The sequence below is a fragment of the Stenella coeruleoalba genome (assembly GCF_951394435.1).
Source record: "Stenella coeruleoalba genome assembly, chromosome: 11".
In the NCBI taxonomy this organism is placed as follows: domain Eukaryota; kingdom Metazoa; phylum Chordata; class Mammalia; order Artiodactyla; family Delphinidae; genus Stenella; species Stenella coeruleoalba.
Window position 1 is genome coordinate 62,216,723 of NC_137157.1, and position 26,093 is coordinate 62,242,815.

At 40.4% G+C, this 26,093-nt stretch overlaps 1 protein-coding gene across 2 annotated transcripts in view; it reads right to left on the bottom strand.

Annotated features, from left to right (window-relative positions):
- Nucleotides 1-26,093, bottom strand: part of DIP2B (disco interacting protein 2 homolog B) — a 232,092-nt gene that overhangs the window by 26,066 nt on the left and 179,933 nt on the right. For both annotated transcript variants that reach the window (XM_079938477.1, XM_079938476.1), the window contains 11 exons: nucleotides 23,810-23,912; nucleotides 22,566-22,630; nucleotides 20,190-20,283; nucleotides 19,601-19,720; nucleotides 18,032-18,146; nucleotides 17,087-17,226; nucleotides 16,301-16,437; nucleotides 12,976-13,056; nucleotides 10,348-10,475; nucleotides 8,507-8,621; nucleotides 4,516-4,717 (listed from right to left, as the gene is read on the bottom strand). In XM_079938477.1, coding sequence (XP_079794603.1) covers nucleotides 4,516-4,717; nucleotides 8,507-8,621; nucleotides 10,348-10,475; nucleotides 12,976-13,056; nucleotides 16,301-16,437; nucleotides 17,087-17,226; nucleotides 18,032-18,146; nucleotides 19,601-19,720; nucleotides 20,190-20,283; nucleotides 22,566-22,630; nucleotides 23,810-23,912 — 1,300 coding nt within the window. The remainder of the gene's footprint in view (nucleotides 1-4,515; nucleotides 4,718-8,506; nucleotides 8,622-10,347; nucleotides 10,476-12,975; nucleotides 13,057-16,300; nucleotides 16,438-17,086; nucleotides 17,227-18,031; nucleotides 18,147-19,600; nucleotides 19,721-20,189; nucleotides 20,284-22,565; nucleotides 22,631-23,809; nucleotides 23,913-26,093) is intronic.

The window sequence follows — 26,093 nt, forward strand, 5'->3', positions numbered from 1 at the left end:
TTGTTAGACTGTATTATGACAGCTGTCACATCAGTGTGCATTTAAAAAAAAACTTATCAAAATTGGTGAATTTTTGTGTAGCCATTTTAATACTGAAGATAGAAGGAAAAACAACATTTTCGGCGTATAATGTTTTATTATTTCAAAAAAGGTAAAAACGCAACTGAAACGCATAGAAAGATTTGTGCAGTGTATGAAGAAGGTGCTGTGACTGACTGAATATGTCAAAAGTGGTTTGCAAAGTTTAGTGCTGGAGATTTCTCACTGGACGATGCTTCATGGTTCAGTAAACCAGGTGAAGTTGATAGCGATCAAATCGAGTCATTGAGAACAATCAACATTATACCACGCGGCAGATAGCTGACATACTCAAAATATCCAAATCAAGCGCTGAAAACCTCTGCACCACCTTGGTTACGTTAATTGCTTTGATGTTTGTGTTCCACATAAGTTAAGCAAAAAAAACCTTCTTGACTGTATTTCTGCTCACGATTCTCTACTGAAATGTCATGAAAACGTTCCGTTTTTAAAACAAATCGTGACAGGAGATGAAAAGTGGATACTGTACAATAATGTGGAACAGAAGAGATTGTGGGGCAAGTGAAATGAACCACCACCAACCACACTACAGGCTAGTCTTCATCCAAAGGTGATGTTGTGTATATGGTGGGATTGGAAGGGAGTCCTCTATTATGAGCTCCTTCTGGAAAATCAAATGACTAATTCCAACAAGTACTGTTTCCAATTTGACCAGTTGAAAGCAGCACTCGACAAAAAGAGGAATTAGTCAGAAAACGCATCATCTTCCATCAGGATAACGCAAGAACACGTTTCTTTGATGACCAGGCAAAAACTGTTACAGCTTGGCTGGGAAGTTCTGATTCACCCGCCGTATTCACCAGACATTGCACCTTCAGATTTCCATTTATTTCGGTCTTAACAAAATTCTCTTAATGGAAAAAGTTTCAATTCCCTGGAAGACTGTAAAAGGCACCTGGAACCGTTCTTTGCTCAAAAAGAAAAAGGTTTGGGAAGATGGAATTACGAAGTTGCCTGAAAAATGGCAGAAGGTAGTGGAACAAAATGGTGAATATGCTGTTCAATAAAGTTCTTGGTGAAAATGAAAAATGTCTTTTATTTTTACTTAAAAACTGAAGGAACTTTTTGGCCAATCCAATACAATATGCAAAATTCTTTCCCAAGAGACTGCATAATACGTTAACAGATATATTATGTTGGAGACAGCCTTTTTTATATAGGCAGGACACAGACTATATATGACTGTGTAAGTTGCCCATTCCTGAACTCACAATGTAAAGTTAATAAAGGTGTGATGTTTTAAAAAGTGAATTTTTCAGAGTAATTTAAAATGACAAAAATAACTCAGCAGTAATTTCTTGAGGTCCTTCTGTGTGTATTTCTTGAGACTATGAGTCAAAGAGTGAAAAATTACTGAAAGCAATAACATCTACGAGGCTAATTGCTGATACTGTGCTGTACCTGTAATATGTCTTCTTATTTTCTCCACAAAATTCTATAAATTTCCACTGGCAAAGACTGCTAGTCATCAAGCCCTAGTCTCCTCTTTTTCCTTAAAAACACAACCTCCAGTTTTTAGCTGGGCAAATGCCTGGAATAAAGACTATATTCTTTAGCGTGGGAGAATAATAGGTAAGAGTAAGTAATATGTGCGATTTCTAGAAGATATGTTTAAAGGGGAAGGGTATTCCCTTCTTTGTCGTTTTCTCCCACCTGCTAGCTGGAATGTAGAACTGATGGCTGGAGGTCAGGAGCTTAAATGAACCCTAAGGCAGTATGCTAAGGCTGGCTGTGGCAGACTGTTTGATTTTCTTACAAGTCTTCCTTACTGGGATTACATGAGAGGAGTATATACCTCTCTGCTCCACTGACTTTGGGCCTGGTCTGACTTGTCCTGGACAATAAAATGTTAGGAAACATGAAGCAAACAGAAGCTTTCAGTATGCTTGTATGGTTTGGCTTGCTTCTTGCTTTTGCCATCTGCCTTGAGGAAAATATGGCACAGGTAGCTGCTGGTCCCATGATGAGGACACACATGGAACAGGTCTGAACCCAACCTACAGCCTGGAGCCAAGCCAAGGCCAGCGGATCCCAGCCAGGTTCAGCAGATCCACATTCCATGAGTGAAAAATAAATGCTTCTTACTTTAAACCACTGAGTTTTAGGATTATTTGTTATGCAGCACATCTATAACAATAGTTAACTGATAACAATGCCAACGCAATAAGATGGGAAGCTGGACCAACGGTGACTGAGGGTTCCTAGCCAGTTCCATCCTAGCCTTGGACTGCCTAGCTCTGGATTTCTTTCACTTGAGAAAGAAAAAACTTGCCTCTTGTTTAAGCAGCCGTTATGTTCATCTGAAACGTGCAGCCAAAACCAGTCCTAACACATTCCCATTCTTTACACGACAGCTTAACAGACATCTCAATGAGATTTTTGTCACTGGGCTACCTTAACACCGTTTCTATCTTCCTTTTCCTCTCCTTTCCTTTTTTACCTCACTCCCAACCATCTCTATGCTCCTGTATTCTTCTTAAACCCCATCCTCTCATGCTATCCCCACATCATGTCTGTTCCCCCTATGCTACATTTTCAAGCTGCTTTGGTCTGACCCATAAGCATTCCACTAAGATCTTAGCAGACCATCACAACAGACAGCAAAAACACAGACTCCAAACCTAATGCTTTCATCAGACAGGTGGATGCTATGCCTATGAGGGCTTAGGAATAAACCTTTTATACAGGTTTCGTCATTTAGTAAAACTGGGTGAAATCTGGCTAGCAAAAGCAATGTTTTAAGCAACTACTATGTCTCTGAGTTGCATCCTTTAAGCATCTACTGAAATGAAAGCTTTGTTAAAGGAATTCTAGATTACATGCTATTTAAAATAGGATTTTACTCATATGACAAATGTAGGACTTCAGTATAACAGAATACAAGATGGAGAAGGATTTGTATGTTTTACATGTCCATCAGATACGTAGGCAGGAAATATGAAGATACTTCTTTTTATATATTTCTTGCTTAGTACAGACTTGATTCCAACTGCCCCTTTAGAATATTAGCCTCCATAAACTGTCATTTCCACTAGCAGAAACTGATAAATATCATATATACTTTAGCTCTATATACACTGTTACTAAGATAAGGTTACTTGGTGAGTTGACAATAACGTCTATATAACCAAATGTGATATGATCTTCAGCCACCAGACCACTGAAGTAATAACTACTGCAAAGCAGAGCAGATTAACATTGTAATATCCTAATAAAAATATCCTAGAGAGTCAGAGGCTTACCTTTTATTTTATTATTGTACATCATATTTACCTTTCAGCAAAAGCGGTCTTAATGGAAATATAATTAAATGCGATACTTCCCTTTGACTTCCTAATCTTCCCACTATGTCTATGTGTGTGTGAGTGTATGTGGTAGCAGTGGGAACTGTAAAGGCCAGATTTTGGCTCTCATGTGTTTCCAGGCATACAAGAAACTGGGAGGCTCTCATTAACTTCTCAATTAAAATGAAAAAGCATCAATAAAACTTAATCACTTCATGTTGGATTGAATAGATTTTTTTTTTTTTTTTGCGGTACGCGGGCCTCTCACTGTTGTGGCCTCTCCCGTTGCAGAGCACAGGCTCCGGACGCGCAGGCTCAGCAGCCATGGCTCTCGGGCCTAGCTGCTCCGTGGCATGTGGGATCTTCCCAGACTGGGGCACGAACCCGTGTCCCCTGCATCGGCAGGCGGACTCTCAACCACTGCGCCACCAGGGAAGCCCTAAACAGATATTTTAACATGACTGACCATCAATCACTTACTCCTGCCTTTAGTCTCCTACTCATTAGCCCTACAACCTAGGTTTGTTCAGAAATTAGGCAAAATGGTGAAATTGACTATTTGGTTTTTTCCTTGTTTCACATGGCAATTCACATACTTCTATTTGCATCTTGAATTCATAGGAATATGGCAAATGCAAAACATGCTATTTATCTCACCTCTGTCACTAACCAGCTATATGACTTTGGGCACAATTCTTAACTTTTCTGAACTTTACTTTCCACAGCTGAGGGCGAAGCTCTAGGATCATATTTGTAAAATGTATAGCTCATATTTGGCTTTTAGTAAGCCTCAATAAATACTAGCTCTTCTTATTATCAGAACCTTCCCTTACGGGACTTGCTCTATTCTACCTCCGCCAGTGGGATTCTGATCACCTTGACCCCATACCTTACATCCAGGGAAAATGGAGGCACTCTACTGAGAATTACTCAGAAGACTGAGCCAACAGTAAACCTGGAAAAGCTATTTTACAAAATCTCACTCCTTCCTGCTTTTGGTCAGCTGATACGATTCTCATGTTACTTACTAATCTTTGTAAAGTCCAACTCTAGAGAAAAACATCATGCTGAGAGAATTCAGCTTCTTCAAGTTACAGTTTTAATGTCATGCCTTCAAAGCCAGCATTCTTACCTGGTTGCTTTTGCCGGGGTTTTGGCAAATTGGTCACGCATGTATGTGGGCACATGAGGATATTACAAGGATGTAGCGATCCCTCCAGAAAGAGCTGTTTCGTCTGAGATATGTGGATCCCTCCCAGTGGAGTTTTGGGCAGAGTATTGGCAGGCACCAGAGCAAGACAATAAACCCCCACTTGATGAATGCTATCGATTGCCTAGAAAAATACAAACAAAATAAATACTCAGTGAGATTAATTTTATGACATTTGACATCCTCCTAACACAATGCATTATTCTACTCTAAGAGTTTTTTGTGTTTTATTTTATTTTTGGCTGCTTGGGTCTTCGTTGCTGCGCGTGGGCTTTCTCTAGTCGCGGCGAGCAGGGGCTACTCTTCATTGCGGTGCGTGGGCTTCTCACTGCGGTGGCTTCTCTTGTTGCGGAGCACGGGCTCTAGGCGCGAGGGCTTCAGTAGTTGTGGCTCGCGGGCTCTAGAGCACAGGCTCAATAGTTGTGGTGCACAGGCTTAGTTGCTCCGCGGCATATGGGACCTTCCCGGACCAGGGCTCAAACCCATGTCCCCTGCATTAGCAAGTGGATTCTTAACCACCACGCCACCAGGGAAGCCCTAGAGTTTTTCTTTCTCTCTCCGTTCTAGGTCTAGAATCTGGTAGATTATTAGTATCCCATACATCTAAAGGTACCTAATCCTTCCAGTGATGGCAGAGTGGTGAGGTATTGGCCAACCCAGTACAATCTAAACGGACAGAGGTGGATACTGATTTGCAAGCCTCAGTATGTTCTCTCTTGATTGATAATGTCCAAAACCTAGAAATTTGTTTCGGTTCGTTTAATATTTTAGCTGTCCAACATAGCTCAATTAAACAGAGGCAAAATATTTTTATTTTTAATTTATTTTTAATTTTTAAATTTTACTTATTTACTTTTAATAAATTTATTTATTTTGTTTATTTAATTTTGGCTGTACTGGGTCTTCGCTGCTGCGTGCGGGCTTTCTCTAGTTGCGGCGAGTGGGGGCTACTCTTCGTTGTGGTGCACGGGCTTCTCATTGCAGTGGCTTGTTGCGGAGCATGGGCTCTAGGTGTGTGGGCTTCAGTAACTGTGGCACGTGGGCTCAGTAGTTGTGGCACACGGGCTTAGCTGCTCCGCGGCATGTGGGATCTTCCCGGACCAGGGCTCGAACCCGTGTCCCCTGCATTGGCAGGCGAATTCTTAACCACCGCGCCACCAGGGAAGTCCCAGTATTTTTATTATGAACAAAACAGAAGCTCTGTAAGTAAGCCCTTGCTTAAGCGGTTCACCAGGTTACTAGGCATCCCCTTTGCAAAACATCCAGGTGAGGCCCACCTCACACTGAGTCCTGGAGGCCAACAGCTCCCTCGGCGCACCCCTGTTCCCAGCCACGCACCCGTGCGCTCACTGAGTGTCAGCTGTGCCTGCTTCTATACCTTTTACAGCTGCTGTTCTTGTTACTGTGCTCAGATAATTAACTATTATATCCACTGATAAAATATGAATGCAAAATAGGTAGAGTTATGCTTTTTAAAGACTCATTAGAGGTGAACTCCTACTGTTGATAGGAATGGGCAAGTTAATTCTAAAACGTAAGTTTCTGTTCAAATATTCATGTTCTAGTCTAACTTAAAGGAAATGAAACCAGAAACCAATGCTTTTGGACGTAGTTTATGGAAGTAAGCTGACCTGGAACTCAAACTGGTGTAACTCACACTCACACGCCTCTGCGTCAAATAAAAGGCACACTTGTTACGTTTTGTGTTAAAATTTAATACTTGAAGAATTTCTCATTGTTATGGTTTTCTGCTTCAATCACCTTTGAAAACTAACTGACCAACCATCAATACCATTTCTAAACATGCCAGTTGAGAGGGTTCTTTTGTACTACCCACAAATCTTACTGAAAAGGAGATCCAGCCTGAGAAGACGAATGGACCAAGAGTCATAAAAGACAGACAAGGCCTTTTATTAAAATGACTTAAAAGGGCAGAGGAATAAACTTGAAAGCATATTCTTCAGACTAATCCACTAACCAACAGAGATAACTAGGAAATGGGAAGTCTGTAACAGTTCCTAAGTCTTGAGTATCTTAGAATATACAGGAAGTTAGCAAATGTATCATGTGTAGCTTGGATTCCTCACTGAAAATATGCCACCTGGTAAGTCATCCACTGACGACGTTCCTTAGAAGGTGTTGAGTTAGGTGTTTAGTTTATATCATACACTGACCTGGAATTAAACAACCTCTGGGCTCTAACCTACCAGAACACATGGAGTTCTTAATGTTCTACTATGGATCCAAGTACCCCAAGCAGAGAAGCTACATATAAGATAATGCCTTCTTATTTCACACCCAAATCAGACCCCAAATGACTTTAACAAAAATTTGGATTAGTAAGTTTAGCACTGCATTTAATTCCTATAGTTGCTTTCCAGGGAAAAATAACAACCTGGGAAATTTGCTTCCTGTAACTGGAAAAAATACATAATCCACCACAAGATTCTACCACTATCCCCCAAAGTTCTTTCTGAATGAAATAAGCAGTGTGTTTGAAAATATGAACAGTATAAAAAAATTCTCTTTGCGGGTCTGATTACTAACCGTCTTTCAGAGATCACCCAGTCCCACTTTCTTCACAGTTTTTTCTATCTAGTCTATCTTCAGTATTCTCTTTCCTTTCTCTGATTTTTGCACTATAAACAGCCTATGCTATACCAACTGATAATTCCGAATCACAGACCCTGCAGATAGGAAGAATCTTAAAAGTCATCTAGTGCCATCACTCATCTCATGCCTACAACATTTCTACAACATTACTACCAACTGGCAATAAATAAATCCAAATGCCCCAAGCAGACAAGTTCTAGACACTGGGAACAATCCCAATACATATAAGTTGAATGGTAAGGACAGTCCATGCTTTCTCTGGACCATCCATTTATCCAACAAATATTTGCTGAGCCTACTCTGATGATGTGCTGGCATAGCCATCTGGTTCTGGACTAACAGGAACAAGAGAGAGTAACTCTTGGCTTTCACGGGTCTTCTATTATAGTGGATGTAGAAAACAATACATATGAAGACACTTATATGCTGATAGATACTAAGCATAAAATAGAGCAGAGTGAGGGGACCGAGAGGAAAGGGAATGTTATTTAAGATAAACTCCTCATTGGAGATATGCTTATGATTGTTCTTTTTTATATTAATAATGATCGCCATCATCTTGTACTGAAGGCAGGCACTAAATATTTCAATTCATTATCTAATTACCATCAATTAACCTTCCAATAGCTCTGTAATATAGATAATTTTATCCCCACTTTACAGACGAGAAAATAAACTCAGTGAGGTTAAGTAAGCTGCCTAAAGGCACTTATGTGGTAGGTAGTGGAGCGGGGATTCAAAGTATGATTCTAAACGAATACTAGGCTCTCTTCATCATTCTAGCCTGCTCCCCTAGAAACATTTCCCTTATACTGAGCCCATATCTTCCTCCTTCCCTAGTGGTTTACTTCACCTAGATCTCTAACTCCACAGTAAAGCTCCTTCAAAGGAAGAACAGCAGCTCATATTGGATTCCTCACACTCTAGGCACCACTTGTAGCATGCAGTAAGACTGCAGCTGTTGACATGGGGACTGATTATGTCAAAGATGTGTTCCACGTTTGGACAGTTAAAACGTTCATGGGTAGTTAACACTCAGGCACAAAAGAGTGAAAGAACTTGCTGAGGCAGGTCAAATTCAATTGTTTTTGGCAACCTGAGCAGAAAAATACTTTGTGGTACACAAGGAGGCGTGGTACTATCTGCTTTTGCTAACAGTAGCTGGAATATTTGAGTAGCTACTGGCAGGAAAAAAAAAAGGCAACATAACTGGTCCACTGAAGAAAATGCTTCAGCAGTGGCTTCTGCTGCCTTTGACAGCAAAGTTAACCTCCCCGACAGAGACCCCAGGTGCGCTCACCTGTAGCACACGGCTCATCCACTGGAAACTATCTTCCTCGGAAGCGTCAGGTCTTTGTTCCGCAACCACCACGATGCGCTCATCATAAAATACAGACACAGAAAACACAGCAATTCTAAGAGAGACAGATCAAACACATCAGGACTCCCTTCACAACCAGTCCTATTTGCTTTGCTCAGTTGGAATTACAGAGAGGACACATCCCCACCGCACTGCCCAGGAAGGAGTAGTTTAGGAAAGAAAACGTCACAATCATTACCATCAAAACGAGGACTCAAAAAACGCGTACAAAGCGCCACTGTCGTGAATGTTGGGACGTAGCGATAAATAAGCTGAAGTCCCTGTCTTTGTGGAGCTTGCGTGTCAGAGACAGAACAATCACGTCGCGCTACACACCGGGGGACCGAGGCAGGGCGGGGGCGGAGCAGTGTGTGGGTCGGGGGGTGGTGGGGGGGCGGGCAGCGCCTCCCTGAGGAGCGGACATTGGAGCAGAGACCTGAATGAGGTGAGGACGCGAGCCGCACGGAGATCTGGAGGAAGAGGTTTCCGGGCAGAAGGAACGGAAAGCGAAAAGGTTCTGAGGTAGGAACGAGCTTGGCAGGTTTGAGGAACAGCAAGAAGGTCAGTGTGCCTGGAGCAGGGTGGTGAAGCAGAGAGTGGTGGGGAGAGGTCAGACCCGCCCAGGTGGTCACGGAGGACCTGGAGGCGGGGGGAGGGGTTGCTCTGAGTGAGGTCTCGGCTCAAACGTCCCCCTGCTAGTGAGGCACTCCCAGACTTCCCGTATAACCCGCAGGCACCACCACCCCGCGTGTCCTTCCTGCACAGCACTCATCACCAGCTCACCTAGTATCTGTTTCCCTATGTGGTTACTTGCTCTTCCCTCAATGAGAATGTGAGTTCCCGCGGGCAGAGACGTGGCCTGTGCTGTTCACTGCCACACCCTGAGCATCCAGAACAGTGGCACACAGTTGGCACCCAATAAACGCTTGCTGAATGAATGTGTGAAATAACGGGAAGGCACTGGAGGGCTGAGAACGCCAGCAAGCCTGACCACCTCCCTTCCTTCTTTCCTTTCATCCACACATAGTTAATGAACACCTACTGCGTGCCAGGCGCTGTGCTGAGTGCTGGGGATGTGACCGTGACCAAAGACAGAAGGTCCAGTATCCCATGGAGTTTACATCTCACAGGAAGCCACACCATTACAAAAAACTATACATTTCAGGAACTGGTTCTCTAGTGGTTTAATTTTTCTACTGCTTCAAAAACTAAGGGACACCAGGATTGCTTTAAAGACATATATCCATGACTGAAAACTACTGAACAGGACATCAATTACTCAAATATATGCCAAATATCTTTTCTTGAGTTAATAAGCAAAGAAAAGAGGATATCTAGTCGACTTCATCCATGGAATTTGAAATTAGCGCTTATGTACTATGTCAATCTCTACATTAAAATGGTAATAATTTAGAGTCAAGTAAGGGAACAATTCTTAGATGTAAACTCCTACAGAGTAGCATCTATCTCAATTAGACTGAATGGGGTGACTTCTGTATTGAAGGAATGTAGGAAGTTCAGTGTTTCAGAAATCTCTCCTCAGTCTTCAGGATTCAACAAACAGTAGTAATTAAAACCTGAAATACAGGATATGGTTACAGCCCCTCAATTACAGCCAAAGAACCAGACATTTTAAGATAAATATTCAAAGCCTGGTTTCTGCTACACTTAATCAAAAACAACCTAATCTACAGCATCTACAGAATACAACTCAAATCACCCTACAGAGGTATCTTTAGATTCCACCAGAAGTGCTGACCTTTGAACTCTGTACTACTCACCTTCCTCTATAAACAGTCTTTATTGATTCAACAGCCAATCCAGTAGCAACAATGTCATCAGCATTATGTCTTCGACCACTAACCATCAGTAACCCATCCATTTTTCCAACCACGAAAACCAAGCTGCCCTGAAAGGTAACAATGATTTACATAATTTAAATAGCAAAACAGACATTTTACTTCCTGCCTTGAAATAAATCTCATAAAAACTGTAGGAAAGAAAATATCGTATTTTATGGATTCTAAAAAAGTGTTTCACATCTCGACATCTCAGAATCAGTGGCATCTTACAATTAATGCGGTCTTAATAGTATATAAGAAGGGAAACCATTCATATTCATTCTTTTTAAATTAATTAATTAATTAATTAATATTTGACTGCACTGGGTCTTTGTTGCTGCGCGCGGGCTTTTCTGTAGTTGAGCGAGTGGGGGCTACTCTCCGTTGCAGTGTGCAGGCTTCTCACTGGGGTGGCTTCTCTTGCTGCGGAGCACAGGCTCTAGGCGTATGAGCTTCAGTAGTTGAGGCACACAGGCTCAGTAGTTGTGGCTCGCAGGCCCCAGAGCGCAGGCTCAGTAACTGTGGTTCACGGGCTTAGTTGCTCCGTGGCGTGTGGGATATTCCCGGACCAGGGCTCAAACCCGTGTCTCCTGCATTGGCAGGTGGATTCTTAACCACTGCACCACCAGGGAAGCCCCATATTCATTCTTAGGGAGGAATTTTATTTTTTTGCCGCACTGCAAGGCACGTTGGGATCCTAGTTCCCCGACCAGGGACTGAACCTGTGTGCCTTGCAGTGGAAGTGTGGAGTCTTAACCACTGCACCACCAGGGAAGTCCCATGGAGGAATTTTATAAGAAAGCAACTAGGATGCCAAATGAGCACAGTTCATTTTCCCAGTCATGATTATGTATTAGTTCATCTTCTGTACTTATTCATGGGATGGATGCAGAGGAGAAAATTGTTAGACCATTTAACACTGGAATTAGGAAGAGAGTAAAACAGTTTTAATGTGAGAATGAATGTCTCAGATTTATAAGGGTAATGTTTCCATCTGGTAATATTAGAACTAAGTTAATAAAGAAAGGTCTAAGGAATTGTAGGAGCCTCTCCTTTCCAAAAAAATAACCGAGCTGCAGGAAAGTCTGCTGTCAATGTCCTCAAAGCATCGCTGTATAAATAATTCTATTATTATTTCATATAATTTTTATCAATAATTTTCCCAGACCCATTTGAAATAAATTAACTTTTCCCATTCATTATAGAATTCCTAAATTTTTGGACCATTTACATATATTGAATTATCTAGTAGTCATCTCCATTTGAATGTCACTAATTGATTTACTAAGCACAATGTAATGCCATACACTGACTAGGCTTTGTAAGTAAGACATAATCTCTAGTCTCAAGAAGCTACTGGCCCATCCTTCTGTCATCCCAGAAGACAGAAGAAAATCAGCCATTTTCAACACAGTCTGAAAAGTCCTACGGTGGAAGTGAATAAAGAGAACAAGACAGTCTCTGCTGGTCCTCCAACATCTATTTTTCCATTTCTTTCACAGTAGTAGAATTTCTAGCTGGGCATGCATTTCAGCCTCCCTTGCAGCTATGTGTGGCCAGGTGACTAGTTCAGAACAACGAGATGTAAGTAGAAGTGTTGCTCAGCAGCTTCAGGGAATTTCTCTTAAGAGATAGTAGGGCTACATCCTTTCTTCTGTCCTGTTTCCTGGAATGCAGATGTGATGGCTGGAGCTCCATCTTGGACCTCAATAGTGGAGTGGAAGCTAAAAGGAGTTGGGTCTCTGAGAATTTCTTGGTGCTGAGTGAAGAAGTCAAGACAGTAGGTGCAGATGTCTCTTTCTAGGAGAGTGATTTTCTTAGAGGTATGTCCTCAACCCCACCGTCACCCATAAATGGTGGGGAAGAAATAAAATAAAATTAGATCTTTTCTTATAGAACTTGAACTGTTATGAGGAGAAAAAACAGAGGGTAAGGAGGTAATTAAGATGGAGGGAGGTATGTGGGCTCAACTATGATAATGAAGGTCTATTACTTACAAGATAAAATCCAAACTTCCCATTATGTCATGCAAAGCCCTTCATGCTCTGCCTCTCTGCCTTCCTCACCGGCTCATGAAACTAACTGTGAGCTCTTTGAGAACAGGTTTTATATCCTAATTGTCTCTGTAAACCCAATGCCTCTAAATACCACCTGCTGAAAAACAAATTGTTTTCATTCAGAGAATTTACTGTTACACCTGGTGTAGTACTGATAATCTGTATGAAAATGATCTGTACACTATTATGGCTTCCCTTTGCTATTGAAGGTTAACTTTTTCAGCACTCTTCTAACTTACTGAAATATATTAATCAAATCAATGCAACATAGGAAGAATAAGTGAAAAGAGTTTTGAAAATAAAAGATAATGTCTTAGTTTGAAGGAATAAAATGAATTTGGGTAACTGGAACAATAAACATTACTCATTTTATGACATTTTTACAGGAACTGCTCTAAATGTAAGTTAAGCGGCCCTGTAATACTCTTGGACTAATAAGAATTTGTTCTGTGAACTAAAGTACAAATATTTGGATCAGATGCACCAAAACAAATATGCAAGTGTCACTTACTGGCCCTACAAACCCCAGTAATCCCGACCGGATGAACGGTACATCCCCAACAGGAGAGCCTGCGGAATTCACTGGAATCACCTAAAAGACGGAAGAAAGTGAAAATGTTAGCTTAAAAAAAAAAGTATTTGATTTTCAAAAAGTCTTAAATAAAAAAAAGAATTTAAAACAGTAATACATGCTTGTTGAAAACTAAAATTATAAAAAATAGTGAATCCAGTAATCCCACCTGCTTAAGACATAACAAACATTTATAATTCGTTGTTTATCTCTCCGGACTTTTTTAGATTCACATAGTAACATATTAAGCATTTTTTAAAGGGATCGTATTATATATACTATTTTGTAACTTGCTTTTTCATATATTATATGTGTTTCGTATCGTATATGTATTTTGGATACCTTTACAAGTTGGTAATAGTCAATCTAGCTCTCTTTGTACAAGAGTTCTATAATATACCATCACATGGGGGAATGAGATAACATAGCCCTTGGAGTCAGATGTAAGTTCAATGTCTGTCTTTGCCACTTACTAGTAACATGGGCCTTAGGAAGGTTCCTGCATTTCTCTATACCTCAGTTTCTTTAGCCATAAAATGGAACTCTCAACGCCTATCACAGGCTTAGGGTAAAGATCAAGGGAATATAAATAGATTTGTAGATGCAAGCACAGTGCCTGGCCTAGAGTCGGTACTCAGGAAACCATCAGAATCAGCACTATTAGAATGTAACCAGTCTTTCTGGCTAGGTAGGTCATTCTAATTTTTCACTATATGAACAGTGCTTTACTGAATACTGCTGTACATATTTCTGTGCATTTGTACAAAAGGCATGAGTCTTTTCAATTTTAACAGGCTGTCCTACAAAATTATTATAGCAATTTACACTCCACCAATACCATATTAGAATGTTTTTCCCATACTCTGGCTAATATTACATGTTATCAATTTTTCTAAACTTTGCCAATCTGGTAGGCAAAAAAAGAAATCCCACTATTATTTTAGCTGCATTTATTTATTACTAACATGGATGAATTTCTTTTCCTTAATTTACCGGCCATTTGTATTACTTTTATGAATAGCCTAGTCATGTCTCCTGTCTATTATTTCTATTTGATTGGATTTTTCCCTTTAATTTTTAAGATTTCTTTTTTTACACAGGGAACAACTATAACAAGAGCTAACATTTATAAAATGGTTATCATGTACCAGGCATGGGTGTAAATACAGTTAATTCTCAAGAAAACCCTATGAAACAGAATATTTTCATTTTACAGATGAGAAAGGCACAGTTTCATTTGCCTCATATCAAATAGCTAGTAAGAGATGACGATGGAAAATTAGCTCTTTGCATTCATATGTGTTGCAAAGTTTTTCTCACCAGAAGCTTTTTTTTTTTTTCTCCTAGCTGCACCACGCGGCTTGTGAGATCTTAGTTCCCCAACCAGGGAATGAACCTGGGCCCTCAGCAGTGAAAGCAAGGAGTCCTAACCACTGGACCGCCAGGGAATTCCCTACCAGTAGCTTATTTTTAAAATACACTTTTATTTTCTAAGCAGCCATTTTTAGATCTTTTGTTCTAGTGAAGTGTTAACCACATTGAAAAATTCTCTCAGGGTTTAAATATAAGAATCCAGTAAGAAAAATATGAGAAACTTTAATTTGCAAAACCAGTGCAACAGTTTTCTTCTCCTTTTTTGGTTAGTATTATTATTGTACTTCACTGTCATTAAATTTATCCTGCGGATTTCAAAATTTCTTCATCACTATGGACCTAGCAGCTTAGTAACAAATCTGAGAATTTTAGCTAGGCACTTGCCCTCCCAGGGGAGGCAACGTAATAAAATATTATTAGTATCTTCAAACACTGCTTGAAGATCTTATTTATATAAGGAAAATGCAATGAAGAAAACTCAGATATTGGAAACATATGTAGTCCAAGCACTTAAAAGAGAAATAAGGTGAGATTAAAATTAGTAAAATGTATAAAAACTCAGCAGAGATAATTAGTCACCTGTGAAAGTAAACCAAGAGAATGGCAGTAAGCATGTGCTTTAAGAGTTTATGAATTGGTCACAACTTTTGAAGGTAGGCCAAGAATGTAGTAGTGATAGTGATGGTGATGGTAGTGGTGATGATGATGATGATGATGATGATGATGATGATGATGATGATGATGGTGGTGGTGGTGGTGGTAATAATAGACATTTAATAATATATATTATGCCATTTTAGGCTGTATAAACATAGATGATGGAGCCTTTTTGAGCCACCACATCACACCACACCACACATATAGATAACACTCTCCTGCCATTTACATCTATTATTACATAATTACATGCACTGATTTTCAAATGGGATGGTAGACAGATGTGCCCTGCCATATTGAGACTGAGAACCACTAGTCTAAGTTATAGAAAAGGGAAGCTCAAAGACTGAAAATTGGCAGTGGTCATATAAGCCCTGTCTAGTGTGAAGGGGACATGGCCCATAAACTGGAGTTCTCTTTTCCCTAAAAGGTACCTCGAGGCAGGTTAATCCCAATTAGGAAATACAGACAATTAATTATGCCTGTTCTGATTTCCAGGCTCACCAGGCAAACTTTCATTACAATTTGGCTTCACATGCAGAACTGCCTTCAGAAAAACGATGTGCTAGTTCCACTGAGAATATGAGCTATTTGAGTTTTATGTATTTTCCTGATGTACCACAAGCATGGAGAATAGTGCCAGACATGCAGAAGGTGCTCAATAAATATTTCTCTCACTGAAAGACTGAATAACGGCAACAATCTGCCCCCGTGACAAGCCAGGTTTTCATTTTTCATTAGGAAGCTGGCATTCTGGTTTACATTAGTCTTTACAAGCGTGGTTAACTCGAGCCTACTCTTGAGAGATGGATCCATTCTCACTGCACTCTCAGAACTAAATTTTGGGTCTTATATGCTCAAACCATGGCACATTCACCAGGGTGAATTTCTGTGAGGCCTCTTACTCTTTATATATGTAAGAGATAAACAAGGGCGCTTCCTGTGTGCCAGGTACTGGTCTAAGCACTCTATAAACATTAACTCATTTAGTTCTCACAACGTTCCTATGGTAGATACTATCATTACTCACATTTTAAAAAGAAGGAAATTGGGGCACAGAGAGGTTAAGCAGCTCAACTAGTGCATGGCAGTCAGGGCTGGACCTCGGGCAGTCTACCTCTGGAGCACACACTCCCAACAGCTACGCTGTGCTATTTCCCATCAGCCAGCTCAGCTGCCTTAGTGACACTGACCTCACGCAACACGTTCCCCATGAAACTTTAATGTCACGTACCTCAAATGTATTTTTCGTCACACCAGCAAGCCCAAAGTACATCATGCCTCCTGTTCTGGAGCTGACACAGATTTCTCCAATTTCATCTGTTTTGCAGAGTTGGGGAGGTCCATCGGGTCTCACAATGCACATCATTCCTAGTGTACAGAAAGTATAGTCAAGGGACAGTCTGGAAAACCTTCGAAAAAACAGTCTCATCCTTATGAACCCACGAAAGTTTTACATTCACTGAGCGGCATTAAGTGAGAATACCAAACAGGAATGTTAAAACCAGACCTGATGCTACATAGGTATATCTGAAATTTCCACCTTTCACCCGATAATAAAGAATTTTTTAAATTCAGCAAATAAAAACATACAATAGATGCAGACCGAAGCTTTTAAAGACAGTGACTTATTCAAAATGACTGCAAAGTCCAAAGAAACAGGTTAAATTAAAATACCCTTACACAGATCAAATTCAAACACGCAGGAAGCAATGTACTCTTAACTTTCTGCCAGCCCATCGTCTTGGCAATTACAGTGAAAACCGGACAACTTTAGTATCACTCAGTACTTAGCTTTCCATGTGAACAACTGTAACTGAAACATTCACAATTAAATCATCCAATTTCTGCCGGAAATAAGTATGATTAGAATCGCTTAACTCTTAGAGAGGCTTTTTGAAATTAAGTGACTTAGTATTAGATTTTGGATTCCTGGTTTTGGATCTCATATTTTATCAGGCTCCACTATCTCTAAAGACGAATCTTCATGAAACACCAAATGATGCCCCTGAGAACTCACCCCCGGGCATTACATGTCCCACATCCTGAACCGTCAGTGCTGAATTTTTATCTTCAGTATTGACCCGTATTACCCCATAGCTCAATCCATTCATGGAGAGAATGGCTCTTCCCGGCAAAGGGGCCCCTGGGACTCCAGGCCTGAAAACAAAATAAACTCATGAAATTTGGCAAATAAAATGATACTAAGAGAAAAGTATGAACATGTAGGAAAGGAAATTTCCTCTGGATAGCATACACACAAAAATCCGCATTTTTCTCTACCCCAAACATGCCAAGTTAATCTAATTTACATGTGCAAAGCATGGTGAACTTTCATTCAGATGGAAAAAGTAAATTTTAATCAGTTGTTAAGAATATACTGGCTTGCAAGGGGGACGGGGAGGGAGCGGGATGGACTGGGAGTTTGGGGTTGGTAGATGCAAACTATTACATTTAGAATGGATAAACAACAAGGTCCTACTGTATTAAAAAAAAAAAAGAAGGGATATATGTGTATAACCAAGTCACTTTGCTGTACAGCAGAGACTGACACAACACTAAATCAACTATACTTCAATTAAAAAATAAATAAATAAAAGGAATATACTGGCTTGGGTGTACTCTCTATATAGGTACTTTGCATATATAAGCTACAATCAAGAACAGTCTACTTGTAGTCTAAGATGCTAACTAAGGATTCTGAAGGGCAAAACAAGACAGAAAAAGAACTAATTCACAAATACGAGATGTTAATAACTGAAGTAAAATTTCAGTTTACCAGTTACACTTAGGGCAAGAGTGGGAAAAATAAATGAGATGCTTCAAACTGCTTTACAAAGTCATTTTCACTTTCAGGATTATGAAGCAGAAAATTAGATCACACCCCTTGTCATCACCTGGTCCATTCTGCACATTTGATCAGAGCTGTAACATACATCAAGAGCACCAACATTCTGAACGATACCTGCGGATTGCAACAGTCATGGCTTCGGCAGAAGTAGCACACGGACAGATGGCCTCAGGTTTCAGACCATGGCTTTGGAACAGACTCAGGAAGGCATCACAGGATGACACAGACCCTGAGGAGTTGAAACAGATCAACTTGAAAACTGCAAACATGATTTTCATTATTGCAGGAAACTGGTAAAGAACAGAAAGCCGACACATCTGTACATCATCAATTCCATGCAAATATTTTACTGTGCCTGTGAAATGGTTGATAGGTTTCAAGGACGAACAAATGCTCATCTAGCCCATGAAAGGTCAGTGACACTATTGAAAGTTACAACTTAAAATAAGGCTGCTCCTACCAAACTGCCCAATCAATAGCAGAGATGCACCGCAGGCAACAGGTGGCCAGTTCGGAAGCAAGCAACTCTTCCTGAAGTAACTACTGCAGTTTAGCCAGTGCATTACTAGTACTCTGGCTTAGTTCCATCCTGTTCATGTACTCTCTGACTTGTTTCTTACTAAGGTCAGTCCCAGGACTGTGTTTTATACCAAGATGATCATTGTGACTACCGACAAAAATCCACGATGACAAAGAACACAGTAGCATCTAATGCTTTACCTGATTCTACCCTGTGGAGGCTCAAGATGCTTATGCTTGTCAGGAAAAGCAGGCAACACAGTAAGATCTCTGAAAGCTTTCGCAAACTCCTTAGATTTGGTGACAGGGAATTTACATAAAGTCCAGACACTTGGCTCTATCAAGTTACCTTCTCATAGTTCTTTTTAGTTACATGATAGAGAAAGGACCTAAATGAGTGAGCATGGAGTGGTTTTAACAGCTTACAGATCCATCAAATGATGAATGACTATATAAAATATAGTATATCTATACAATAGAATATTATATGGCAATATAAAGGAATAAAGTACAGACACAGGCTACAACATGGAGGGACCTTGAAAACATGCTAAGTGAAAGGAGCCAGTCACAAAGGACCACATATAGCATGACTACATTTATGCGAAATGTCCAGAATAGATAAACATACAGACAGGGAGTAGATTAGCAGTTGCCTAGGGCTAGGGCACAGAGGATGGGAAATGGGGAGTGACTACTAATGGGTATGGGGTCTCTTTTGGGGAGGATGATGTTCTAAATTCAGGTCAATGGTGATAGCCGTATAACTCTGTGAATATACTGAAACCATTGAACTGTACTTTATTTTTTTTAATTCTTTAAAAGATTTTTTCTGATGTGGACCATTTTTAAAGTCTTTATTGAATTTGCTACAATATTGCTTCTGTCGTTTTATGTTTTAGTTTTTTGGCCAGGAGGCATGTGGGATCTTAGCTCCCCGACCAGGGATCGAACCCACACCCCCTGCATTGGAAGGCAAATTCTTAACCACCGGACCTCCAGGGAAGTCCCCCATTGAAGGGTACTTTAAATGGGCAAGTTTTATGGTATGTGAATTATCTCTCAATACAGATATAAAAAAAAAAATGCTTACAGAAAGGGGATGAAAACCTCAGACTACCAAAGGAAAGGATATTCCCAGACTGACACTCTAGAAACACTCACAGGGATTTGCTCCGTCAGTCACAATCAACATGCGGAGGGAGCTCAAGCTCACATCTCGTTGGTCCCGATGTGCCATCATAGCCCAGTGCAAGTCTCGGCATTTTACTAAAGCAACCTTGGCTATAAATGCAAAAGAGACAAAGTCAATACACACATGTTAAATTTGGTAGGTATTAATATATTATAATAAAAACATTTTTACTTATTTTAGGAATCATGATTTTCACTTAGAGAAAAATAAAAAAGGTTTCAAAGAAATTGTTCCAGGTGCTCTGAGGCAGTGGCGACTGACTGGACACACGACTGCCTCGCTCACTGTGACCTGCAGGCAGGCCTCGTATCCTAGCCAAGGAAGCTTCGAACACCAAAGCACCCAATAAATCTAATTCAGGGCCCGGATTCAGGCACAATTCTTAAGAATGGACATCAACTGAGATGAACTAGATAACATATCTGATTTTTTAATAAACAAACTCTAAAACCTGTCAAGGCACCAAGGCATAGAATTATGTCGTTAGAAGAGCAATTTGAAAATCCCTGAAATTGCCAACAGTCACGTAATCAAAGCTTAGATGCTGTGTGTAACTACCTTTGTGGGCATGTACTCTTTGGACCCAAGAGAGAGGGCAAGTCTTCATAACAGAGTAGGGTACACTAATTGTATGCATCTTATTCATTACATTCTGAAAAGCAAAGAAAGATAAAAAGTAATCAATACCTAATACATACTTAGCATTTTAAAACTGAACTGATATTTTGTTAACAATTTTAACCATACAATACTCAAACACATGCTCTTTGAAAAAAATTGAAAATATTAACTATAAGGTTGAAGCCTCCTTTGCTACCTATTCTCAAACCTGGTTCCCTTCTTTCCTCCTCAGAGATAATCATTGTTATGAATCTGCCATGGATCCTTCCAGTCTTTTTCCCATGTATTTACATATATATTCATCCCCAGAGAAACATAAAAGGCATCATACTATACATATATCTACAACTTGCTTTTTTTTTTTTTTTTTTTTTTTGTGGTACGTGGGCCTCTCACTGTTGTGGCCCCTCCCGTCGCGGAGCACAGGCTCCGGACGCACAGGCTCAGCGTCTATGGCTCACGGGCCCAGCTGCTCCGTGGCATGTGGGATCCTCCTGGACCGGGGCACGAACCTGCGTCCCCTGCATTGGCAGGTGGACTCTCAACCACTGCGCCACCAGGGAAGCCCCAACTTGCTTTTTTTTCACTTAAATTGTTCTAGCGCTAAATCTATGTCCATCAGTATAAGAGATCTATACAATTTTTTGGACCTGCTGCATAGTATTCTATAGTATGACTGTACCACAATTTATTTGGGCATTTCCCTATTATTGACAGATTTTTTTTTGCAATTACAAACAATGTTTCAAGGAACATATTTATACTCATTTCCCTGGCACGTGTGTAAGTGTGTCTCTAGGGTAGGTACAGAAAATTTGTACTGCTGAGTCATAGGATGTGTGCCTTTACCACTGAACAGAGAACTGCCAAACTGCTCTCTAACCCTCTGAGCAATTTCATCATGTTTATGCTTGCCACATACCACCAAGGGCTGGGTCTTACAAAGCAAGAAATCAACGTTTCCCTGTCGCTTACCGGAGGTCCTGCCCAGACCCGTTAGGTGTTGGGGTAGATAAAGCTGAGTAACCTAAGGGGGTTATGCAATTTGGTGTCTCTCCTGCCACCCAGACCGAACATACCCAGGACCCCCTGTCCCCACAGAGACCCAGCCTGACAGAGTAGTTAAGTCTTGGTACTTAGACTAGCCATTTTGTTCACCACCCAAGTGGCCCGAAGATACCAAAATACCACTGTAAACCTCTTTTTCCTCCCTCCCCCAAGTTTCTAGCTATGGTGACAAACTTTTGGATTTCAGGGAAAGAATGGTGTGTATAACTAATTCTTCACACGTGTCCCTATCTTGCTCTGTGTATCGGAGAGAGAAGATTCCCTCTAACTCCTCACAAGGGTTTCTTAACCGCTGATAAAAAAAAAACAAAATGGGAAGGACTTTAGAAAAGAGCAAGAAAGCATGTATGCTCAAGGAATAAGGGTTTTTTTTTTTTTTTTTTACTAATTTGAGGGGTCCTGGGAGAAAAGGGAAACTGCTCCTCTTCCCCATGCTTCATTTCCTACTCTTTCTCTGACTCCTGCCATGTGTGATGAGATACTCTCAAAGGTTCTTTCAACTGTAGGATACTGTATCTCTCCTCTCTCCCCTCCTAATCAGCATGCTCCATATGTAGCTTTTCCCACTTGAAATGTCCCCCCTTCTACTTCCACCCCCCAAACATCTCTGTATGGCTACATCTTACCCATTTTTTAGTCCAACTCAACTGTCACCTCTTCCATAAAAATTGAGGCCACAGCTGGGAGGAAGTCACCTTTTTCTAACTCCCTTAGGATGGTACCTGTTCCTCTATTATGGAAAGCAGTCTCATCTACCTTGTTATTCTACTCTTTCATTGCAGCATGGACTCATTCAAGACATTTTGTCCAATGGAAAGGTTAGATATTATTAAACACAGTTGCAAAGTTCCAGATATATTTAAGTAATCTTTTCTTCAGAAAAGAGAAGAGGTGACTCTCATAGTTTTTTGAAAATTATAAATAAACATATAGCCATTTGTAGAAATTTTTAAGCTTTGAGTCATCATAGCAGATATTTAAAGGATTTTTGATCCTAAGTTCTCCTATATACTATTATGTGAAAGGTATACCCAACCACACAATGAAGAAAAAACAGAATTACATTCTCCTTTAAAAAAATTACCATTCGTATCACAAAATCAAATTCCCCTGGAAAATACTACTGATCTTTTAGGGGCTTACATTTCAAACAAGCACTGAGTGATGCTGTGGTTACACAGCACACACAGTGACCTGAATCATAAGCACAATTTACACTAAAGGCCTCGATTCTGTGTAGCTTACCGCAAACATGCCATGCCACAGCCCCGCATCCTTCTTAAAGTCTAAAACATTTACTACTGTTTCCCCTAAAATAGAAAAAAATAGGAAAAAACACAAGGAAATCATCTTTAGTGTTAAGTAGCAAAATTATGTCACTTGCCTCTATTAAACAACTGATTTGGTACTTTTAAAGAAACCACTAAAAGTTCTCAGGGTCTTCTAATTACTTGAGGGTACCCTCAAATTGGCTGGGGGACTGATCACAGGGTGACGTGGTCACAGAAGAAACAATGAGTTTGGAATTCCTTGACTTTGGCACTGTCTTCGAGATAATAATTTTTTCCTAATTATATAAGGAACACATGTTTGTTTTAGAAACTTTGGAAGTTTCACAAGCATATGTAAAAAATTATACTTCCTAGAGAAAACAAAAAATGTTGGTGTATGTATATATCTATATATTATATCTACATACATGCACATATAATTCTAAGCTTATATACTTATAATGCTTATATAGAGACAGATACTTGACTAACAAAGTTGGTACATACTGCTCTGTATCTAATTTGTTTCCACTTAATGATATACTGAAACAATCTTTAATATTCAAGAACATGAGTTTTAATACCTCAGCGTATAACCCATTATATGAATGTATTATATAATAATCAACTGCATTTGTTGGCATTTTGATTTCATTACACACACATATATATTTTTAACCAGACAAGAATGCAGCTCTGTAATGCTGCTATAATGAGCATGTATTAACTTGTTTCATTCTATGAAAGGAAAATAAAACACTGAAAAAATTAATATTGTGAAGAACATTCTAAGGGGAAGTCATTACACAATATATATCAACACATCTAAAGTCCAACAACCCAGAATACATTTTTGTGTTTTAATTTGTGTTTTTTGGTAGCAGAATTTCTTTGACTCTAACTCCATACAGCTGGTGGCAGCTCTAACGCATGGGGAGATGGAGGTACCTGACATTCCGCGGCTAATAAGCACATGGTTTTAATTAGTTTTCTATTTCTGCACTCTAGAAATCATGCTTTACATATTTGGTTTGCCCAGAATTCTAGCTTCTTTAAATCACAGCATATTTGTGAAAAAGAAGAAAGCAAGCCAAGAATGTGTCTTAGAACATTTCCCTCTGAATGCGGTCATTAACTGGAGTCCAGCCGCCGAGCGCTCTGCGCGAAGTCACACAGATCTGAGCTCACAGTGCAGGCAGTCACGGGGTGAAGTCTGACCTTCAGAATAATTGCAGGCCTGCGACAGAGCTTGGCAGTGAGACAGCATTGCAAGGCGGGACACTGTAACTCCCATTACACTCCCTTCTTTGCTTGTTTTATACTAGGAAAAAAAACACAAAAACAAAAACACAAGAAACAACAAAATGGGTTATTTCAAATGACAAAATTAGAATCCAAAAACGAAACCCCGAAAAGCCATGACGATGGGCTGAATTTAACATTTCATATAAATATCTGAGGCTACGCACTTGGGCCCCAAACTCTAATCACACAAAGATAGGACTGGGTAATGTCAAAGCTCAGCGAAAGTATGTGTGAAAAATTCTTAAAAGTTTAATTAGTCGTCAGTGTGAAGTGGCTGCTAAAGAAGCTAAAACAAACATGTGACTTCAGCCGTGTTAACAGAAGCACAGTATCAAATACACGGCAAGAGCAAGAGCTAAAGGTGTGCAAGTGTGGTCCCTGTCCCCGGCTGGGAGGGGAGACTGGGAAATGGCCTATTCACTCCTCCAAATCAATCAGCTATAATTTTGCTTTTACCTCGATGCTCCATTCAAGTTGCTTTTTACCAAGATCAGTCACATTTTTATTGTTAAATCAAAAGCACATATTGCATACGCTACTTTATCAGACCTTTCTGTAATATCTGACACCTCCTTTCTTGACACTTTCTCCTTCCTTGGCTTTTGTGATACTCCCCTTCCTATTCAATATTCTCTCTCTCTGTCCTTTCCCTCCACTTTCTCTGCCCATCCCTTGAATGTTGGCATTCCCTGAACGTTCTGTTCTTCCTCTTCTCTTTTCACTTTAATTCATCAGGGTACCACATTCCTGATGACTCCCAATTCTCTACTTCCAGTCCAGACCTCTCTCCAGAGATCCAGACTCAGAGGGTCAACCCTTCCCCTCGAATGACCCGTACTCCTGTGAAACGCAGCCAACACCACCCCTCTACCTTTCGCCCATGAAAACTTTTCTTGCTGTACTTCCTGTCTTAGCGAAGGATGCCATCCATCATCTATCCAGCTGCCCAAGTCAGAAACCCAAGTGTCTTTCTTGCCTCTGCCCTCTCCAGAGTTAGTCACTAAGTCCTGTCTCTTCTATTTCTTACTGTATCTCAATTCCATCCAACCACTTTTCTCCATCCCCATCACCATGAACTTGGGCTCACCTGGATAACTGTGAAAGCTCCCCATTTCCCTTCTTAACTCCACCAAACAGATAAATCTTTTAACAACATATTTATTCTTGTCACTCTTCTGCTGACAACCCTTTAAAAGCTCCTTATTACCCACAGGATACTTGAAACTCACTAGCAATGTCCTGTGGGTAATAAGAGGGTCCCAAGTGAAAACTGCAAGTTAATTCAGAATAGCAGAAGCATAGAAATGTAGAGGACAGTAGTTCTACATGAGGTCAGAGAGCTAAGCAGGGGCCACAGAATGAAGGGCACTTTACCTTTTAGGAAGAACCAATAAAGAAGAGTGAAAAGGAGTGGTCAGTCAGTAGTCAGGGAAGCCAGTGAGCAGTTTTAAGGGGGATGAAGGGGTGAACCATGTCATCACTGGGAGATGATATGGATTGAGAGCTGACTGCTAAATGTGGTATTTTAATCGCCTGTTTACTTGTCTGTCATTTAAATGTACCCAGATCCCTTCCATCTTTAAAAGCAATCCTCCTTCGATCCACGTTGCCTCAAAGCTACTGCCCACTCTCTTCCTTTTTATAGCCAAAGTTATCACTACAGGGCTCAAGTTGGGTGGATTTTTTTCCCCAAACTTTTTTTTAAAATTTATGGATGTTTATTCATTAATTTAGCAAACAGTTGGTGAGCATTTACTAATATGTCTCAAGCAAGATGCAGAGTACTCAAGGACATAGCTTTGAGAGTGAATCAGGTATGAGTTTGAGTCCGAGCTCTGTCAACTTCAAGTCAAAGGTTTTAGACAAACTTTGGTTGGTTACTCAAGTTAAAGTCTTAGTCTCCTCAGGTACTAAGCAGGTTTAATAACAGCCCCCCACCTCACAGGGTACTTGTGAGGACTGACTGAGATAATGCATATAAAGCACTTGGCCTGGGCTTCCCTGGTGGTGCAGGTTTAGAATCCGTCTGCCAATGCAGGGGACACGGGTTGGAGCCCTGGTCTGGGAAGATTCCACGTGCCGCGGAGCAACTAAGCCCTGTGCGCTACAACTACTGAGCCTGTGCTCTAGAGCCCGCGAGCCACAACTACTGAGCCCGTGTGCTGCAACTACTGAAGCCTGTGTGCCTAGAGCCCGT